Genomic DNA, 7,157 nt, shown 5'->3' on the forward strand with positions numbered 1-7,157 from the left:
CCAGTGCATGTAGCTTCTGAAAGGTGGTATTTCTACAACGAGTCTTCCTGCATTACAATGTGCAGGCCCATTCCTGTAGTAAATGCAATGGCAAATCAGACAGACCATAGTGATTTAACACAAAAATCTGGCAGGAACTGACAGAAATTGTGACCTTCAAGTCAGAGAACCAGCAGAAATCTTCTAACACTTGGAGCAAAGAAAAGCATGAACGATACTAGAATCTTTCTTGGAAAGGGAGAGTTCATTCTCAGGGAGGCATGCCAAGACAGACACCCTGCCATCAACCTGAAATTAAAAGAGGTGCACATCACAAACTTCAATAGCTAAAGAAGGTAGAACTTGCCAGAAGAATGATGACACCCCGAGATAAAGCAAGCCATCTCCTTACTCCTGTCTGAATGAGCTGCACAGTTGGTGAAATGAAGTTTGATATACTGGATTGTTTATAACTCAAGCCTACATCCTCTCCTAGATATTGAAACCTCTCTTACCCGATCTCAAACCAGGCAAAGTGAGGACCAAAGGGAGGCCCAAACTTTACCTGTACGATGACCGCATGTGTATCTAACCCTGAATCGTACTCCACATCTTTAAAATTAAAAAAAGAAATCCTTCTTTAACTTCTTCCTATAAAATAGCAGCTCAGTTAAACAGGCATTTCTTTGCCCAGAAGTTCGTATCTTCAGCAGCAACAAGCCATAGGACCCACTAACAGTGAAACCCGCTGCCAGGGGAAACCAGGCTTTAGCGAAGCTAAGGACGTTCCTAACCACTCCCGGAAGCAGAGCCCTTTCTCGGCCGCTCCGGAGACCTGGGGTGAGGTCCCGGTCCTGCCAGCTACAAGAGAGGCGCTAGACAAAGCCCTGAGGACATACAGCAGGGACAGCGTGCGCACCCGGCTCACTGGCTCAGGCGGCCCGCGGCTGCGAGGTCACACGCTAGCCAGTTGCCGGGGACACTCACGCGGCGGCTCTTGCCATCCCCAGGTGCGGGGCGGCACGTCCCGGGACGTGACACGTGTTCGGGAAGACACTGTCCTCACACCCTCTTCCCACACAAAACGGGCTCGCTAAAGTTAGGCCGCAAGCGCCTGCCCTGGAGTCTCCCAGATCCCCGACCCCAACACCTCGCGGACGCCCCCCTCCCACCTCAACGGCTCGCGCCTCCGGGGCAACTAGCAGAACCAGGCTGCGAGGCGGACGTGACGTCAAAAAGCGGCTGCTCCTTCCAGGTCTCGCCCCCAGAGGCGCGCAGTGCACGCTGGTCCTTGTAGTCCTTGGGGGGCGGAGTCAGGGCCGCCGTGAATTTAGAGTCCCGCAGCCCAGGCGGCGTGCTTGGGGATTCAGGAAACTAGCTGACGGGAACCGCCAGCGGGTTAGATATGATTTCAAATCGGATGTATCTTGGGACGCGAGTTTGAATTTCTGTCTAAAACAGCAGTGTCCGATAAAAATATACTTCGAGCCGGGCGCGGTGGCTCACGCCTGTAATCCCAGCGTGAGGCGAGAATTGCCTGAGCCCGCATTTTTGAGACCAGCCTGGGCAACATGACATCTCGTCTCTACAATAAATCAAAAATTAGCCGGGCGTGGTGGCGCGAGTATGTAGTTCCAGCTAATTGGAAGGCTGAGGTGGAAGGATCGCCTGAGCCTAGCGAGTCTAGGCTGCAGTAGCAGCCACTGCACTCCAGCCTGAGCGACAGAGACTCCAACTCAAAAAAAAAAAGTATGTATATATATAAATTGTATGTGTATAAATATATATATATATATAAATACACACACAATCCGGACCACATATGTAATTTAAAGTTTTCTAGTAGCCACCATTAAAGAAGTCAAAAGAATTTTAATCGTATATTTTAATCAAAGTTTATTTAATCCAGATATCCAAAATAGTATCATTTCAGCGTGTAATCAATATTTTAAAAAATATCTAGATGCAAACTTTAAGAAATCTGATATATGCACTTACATCTCAATTTGGAACAACCACAACATTCTTCTCCTTTTCCTCCTTCCTCGTCCTTCTTTCGCCTCCTCCTCCTTCTTCTCCCCTACCTCCTCCTTTTTCTCTTCTTTCTTCTTCCTTCCTTCCCCTACTCTTTGTTTTCTTTTCTTTTCTTTTTTTAAGTCAGAGTCTTCTCTGTCACCCAGGCTGGAGTGCAGAGGCACGATTACGACTCACTGCAGCCTCGACCTCTGCACTCAGGTGATCTTTCCACCTCAGCCTCCAGAGTAGCTGGGACTATAGGCATGGGAACCACCATGCCTGGCTCATTTTTTATATTTTGTACAGATGGGTCTCACCAAGTTGCTCAAACTCTTGGGCTCCAGCGATCCTCCTTCCTGGGCCTCCCAAAGTGCTGGGATTACAGGCATGAGCCACGGCACCCAGCAGGGCCACATTTCAAATGCTTAATAGTCAGTCACATGTGGCTAGTGGCTATTGTAGTGGACAGTGCAGGTCTAAAACTTTCAGATTACTAGGAATAGGTAGTATAGCTGTTTGGATATTCAGAAGCCTTTCCCACCCAGCAGTTGTATGCCTTCATTGCTAAAGACGTGAGAATGGATTTTTTGTTGTTATCCCCCAAAAGTTAGACAAAAGTGCATCTTGCTTGACCTCATCCTTTTTTTCACTTCAAAGGAAGAGGGCCACAGCTCCCCAAGGCTAAGGTCCCTGCTTCTCATTCCTCCCCAACATCTTTAATCTGCAATGGACTCCCACTTCTGTCTTTAAAGAAACACTGATCCTGGTGGTGGTGGTGGGATCATCTTCTAGGGTTCTTTATTTAGGAATTGGAATTACCATTGACCTAATTGCAAAAACTAAAAAGTGAGTTGTCTTGTTATTTCCCTTCCCTTAATTTCCTTAATATAATCTATTATCAAGTCCTGTTGACTTTACCTCTCATCTCTTGAATCCATCTACTTCTCTCCACTTCCCGTGGCAACATCCTAGTCTAAGCCGCTGCTGTCCCCCTTTCATATTACTACAATTTTCAATTTTCACCTTTTCTTGCGGAACTCCAATTTGCTTTCCACAGAGCAGACATCTTTTCAAACCACATGTTATGTCACCCCACTGCTTAAATACTTCAGTGGCTTCCCAGCACTCTTTTACCTTATTTTAGACTAGTCAAGTGCAGTAGTGAGAAGGGGGTAAAGAGTAGAAGGTGTTCAATCTGTAACTGACTGAACAGTAGAGACAACTACTACCTTGGACCAGCCCCAGCACTCTTAATACAGATGAAATCCTATAGTAGGGCTCACAGTCCTGCATGGACCTCCCATTCCTGCCTCACCTGGTGCCATTTCTTTGGGTTTTTGTACTCTATCTGGTGTCACTGACCTTCTCCATGCCCCCTTCCTGCCACAGGGCCTTTGCACTTGCCATACCATGGAAAGCGCCCCCCTTCATATTTCATATCTAATGTCCTCAAGGAAACCTTTCCTAACTAGGTCTGTTAGTTTTTCAATACCCCGTGGACCTCTCCTTCAAAGTATTTATTCAAGCTGCCATTTAATGCAATTTTTTGGAATGATTTATTAAATGTCTTTTTTTTCCCTTGAGTTAGAGTCTCACTTTGTTACCCAGGCTGCAGTGCAGTGGCAGCTCATGGCCACTCAGTCTGGACCTGCTGGGCTCAGGTGATCTTTCTGACTCAGCCTTCCAAGTAGCTGGAACTACAGGCACACACTACCACGTCCGCCTTATTTTTTGATTTATTGTAGTTATGAGGTCTCACCAAGTTGCCCAGGCTGGTCTTGATCCCCTGAGCTTAGGCAATCCTCTCGCCTCAGCCTCCCAAAGTAATGGGATTACAGGCTTAAGTCACCATGCCTGGCCTATTTTCTTTTCATATTTTGTTTTTAAAAATTAGAGACAGGGTCTATGTTGCCTAGGATGGTCTCAAACTCTTAATCTCAAGTGATCCTCCCATCTTGGCCTCCCAAAGTGCTGGAGTTACAAGTGTGACTGCTCCTGTTTCCTTTTTTCTTTTTTTTTTTTTTTTTACAAGTCTAGAAGCTTGATGAAGCTTGGGACTATGCCTGTTTCTGGTCTCCCTAGTACAGCAGTTAGCAAATTGTGAGACTTAAAACTATTTGAGGAGACAATGGGGACTTTATGATCATTCTGTGCCTTCTAGTTTTCATACTATTTGTCATTTTTTCCTACCAACCCCCACATACAACTTGTCTACTGCTGCCTCGGTTTCTCTCTATCCTGTCTCCTTAAGGTCGGACACCTGGCATCTGCCCCCAGCCTCCTACTAAACAACTCTGTAAAGTCACCTATTACCTCATTAATCTGTGTAAGCTTTTCCAATGGTCTACATTGACAAGAGTTGCCTGAATCCAGTCCCTTCTGGTCTTGACCCTCTTCCCTTTCCCTTGATGAGATGGTTGTCTCCACTTTGGTTACAAATACCTTGCTGAGGATGTACCATATAAGTGTTTCTCCTGAAATACCACCTGGTTATCTTCTGCTTCAAAACCAGCAGGGGTGGGATGTTTAGTGCTCCCTGAAGTAATTCTCAGATAACTTTGCATACTTGGATAGTTTTACTAGCTGCAGAAGTAAAAACCTGTTCTGTGAAACTAGACTGGCAGCTAAACTCCGATGCTTGCAGAGGTTTTGTTGAGGGGCGAAAGACAAGTCATTTGTCATATAGTTCATCTGAAAAAAGGTACTCCCAGCTGTCTCCGTGTGTCAAGGAGGGGCTCCCATTTTTACAGCAGGCCCTCAGCCACGCTCTGACTACATTCTTAGCCCTGCAGAATTGAACTGAAAATAATGAGAACATTTCAGACTCCTCAAACCTGCACTTCCTGTTTTTCCCACCTCAGTAAATAGCACCTTTTTTTCAGTTGTTCAGGCCTCAAACCTTGAAATCTTTTTCACAACCCACATTCCATCCACAAATTCTGTTGCCTTCAGGCACACAGGCGAAATCTAGCCACTTGCAACCACTTCCATTGCTACCACCCAAGTCCCAGCTGCCATCTCTCCTCAACCAATGGCAACAGCCCACTGGTCTACCTGCTTTATGCTTGCCCTCCACACCAGAGCTCAAATAATCCTTGAGAAACATTCCTTTGCTCAAAAACCCTCCCATGGAAAGGTATGGTGGTTCAGGCCCGTAATCCTAGCACTTTGGGAACCAAGGAGGAAGAATCACTTGAGAGCAGGAGTTTAAGACCAGTTGGGGCAACATAGCAAGACCTTGTTTCTACAAAAAATTGGGCCGGGTACGGTGGCCTATGCCTGTAATCCCAGCACTGTGGGAGGCGGAAGCAAGAGGACTGCCTGAGCCCAAGGGTTTGAGACCAGCCTGGGCAACTTGGCGAGACCTGTCTCTACAATAAATCAAAAAATTAGCCAGGCATGGTGATGTATGCCTATGGTTCCAGCTACTTGGAAGGCTGAGGCAGAAGGATCGCCTGAGCCCAGTAGGTTGAGACTGCGGTGGTTGTGAGTGTGCCACTGCACTCCAGCCTGGGCAACAGAGTGAGACTCCAACTCAAAAAAAAAAACACCAAAAAATTAATGAGGGATGGTGGCACACGTCCATAGCCTCAGCTACTCAGGAGGCTGAGGTGAAGGATCCCCTGAGCCCAGGTCAAGGCTGCCGTGAGCCATGATCACACCACTGTACTCCAGCCTGGGCAACAGACTGAGACCTGAACTCAAAACAAAACAAAAACCTTCCCAAGGCTTCCACTCAATCATACAATACACACTTTTCTGCATGGCTTTTAGGGTCCTGCATAAAATGGTCCCTCACTGACTCCTCTCCGGTGATAAAAAGACCCTCTGCCACTCCTCAAAAATGCATTCCAGTCCAGATTGCCCTTTCCCACAGATCTCCCTAGGTCAGTCTCCAGATCTCTACTTAAACGTCACCTAGCAGAGGTCTTCCTAATCACCAGACTTAAAATCCCCTAGGGCAGGTGCAGTGGCTCACACCTATAATCCCAACATGATGGAAGGCAGAGAATTGCCTAAGTCAACAGGTTTGAGACTAACCTGGGCAATATGGCAAGACCTCATTTCTACAATTAAAAAAAAAAAATTAACTGGGTGTGGTGGCACATACCTGTGGTTCCACCTACGTGGAAGGCTGAGGTGAAAGGATCATCTGAACCCAGCATGTCGAGGCTGCAGTGGCCATGAAGGTGCCACTGCACTTCAGCCTGGGTGGCAGAGTGAGATTCCAACTCAAAACATAAATAAATAAATAAAATTTAAAAACCCTCTACCTCTAAAATAGCACCTCTGCCCCGTTACCCTGCTCCATTTTTCATTTTAGTATTTAACACCACCAGAAATAATATGTATTTATTTACTTGTTTGTCTACTTCTCTCCCCAACCCCAAAGGAAAAATACAAGTTTCACAAAAGAAGGGACTTGGTTTTTGTTCACTGTTGTGTCTCCAATCCTTTAAAACAATGTTGGTCCAGAGCAGACATTAATATAAACTTGTTTAATTAATAAGATGGTAGAATCCTAAACATTCTTTAAGTCAGCAATCTGGGAGAAAAGTTGACGTTTCAAAGGTCAAGACAAGAGACAAGTGGTTTATTTGGTAATAAGGAATAAAAAGGAATCCTCAATTCCTCATCTCTCTTCTGGTGGTTCAACTGAACTGTGGCAGCCAAATGGGTAGCAACACACAAAAATTCCCTTGCAGACCTTGATCTTTTGCAGAAATGCAATGAAGCCTGCGTTATACAACTTGCAGTTATTATTTTCTAGACAGAAGTGCCAGCTGTTGTACTTTCTAGTGTATCAGTACTTGCAACATTCTCTTTCTTGTCTTCAGGTTTCATGGCAGGAAACAGAAGTACTTCCTACAGGAGATAGAAATACATTTTGAAGCTATGAAGCACTCTGATCATCTTTTCATGGCTATCCACCCATTCCATTTGCCTTTGTTATTATTTCCACAAAACACCAGAGACTGGCATACCCCAGCTGAAAAGGCAAATGTGTTCTTTTATTATTTCACCCCAGTTCCTCTCAAGTTACAGAGGATGGAAAAGAACAAATGCACAGCACTGCCTAGGGCACCACGTGAAACGAAAGAATAATTATATATATATATATATATATATATATATATATATATATTTTTTTTTTTTTTTTT

The 7,157-nt window shown here is 45.4% G+C and overlaps 1 protein-coding gene across 2 annotated transcripts in view; it reads right to left on the reverse strand.

Moving 5' to 3' along the window:
• Positions 1-6,559: 6,559 nt before the first annotated feature.
• The window catches only part of KARS (lysyl-tRNA synthetase), a 21,834-nt gene continuing 21,236 nt past the window's right edge, over positions 6,560-7,157 (reverse strand). For both annotated transcript variants that reach the window (XM_008067919.2, XM_008067918.2), the window contains one exon: positions 6,560-6,861. In XM_008067919.2, coding sequence (XP_008066110.1) covers positions 6,763-6,861 — 99 coding nt within the window. In that variant the 3' untranslated portion in view covers positions 6,560-6,762. The remainder of the gene's footprint in view (positions 6,862-7,157) is intronic.

This window comes from Carlito syrichta, unplaced genomic scaffold (genome assembly GCF_000164805.1).
Source record: "Carlito syrichta isolate Samal-C Ts95f unplaced genomic scaffold, Tarsius_syrichta-2.0.1 Scaffold309823, whole genome shotgun sequence".
Classification (NCBI taxonomy): Eukaryota; Metazoa; Chordata; class Mammalia; order Primates; family Tarsiidae; genus Carlito; species Carlito syrichta.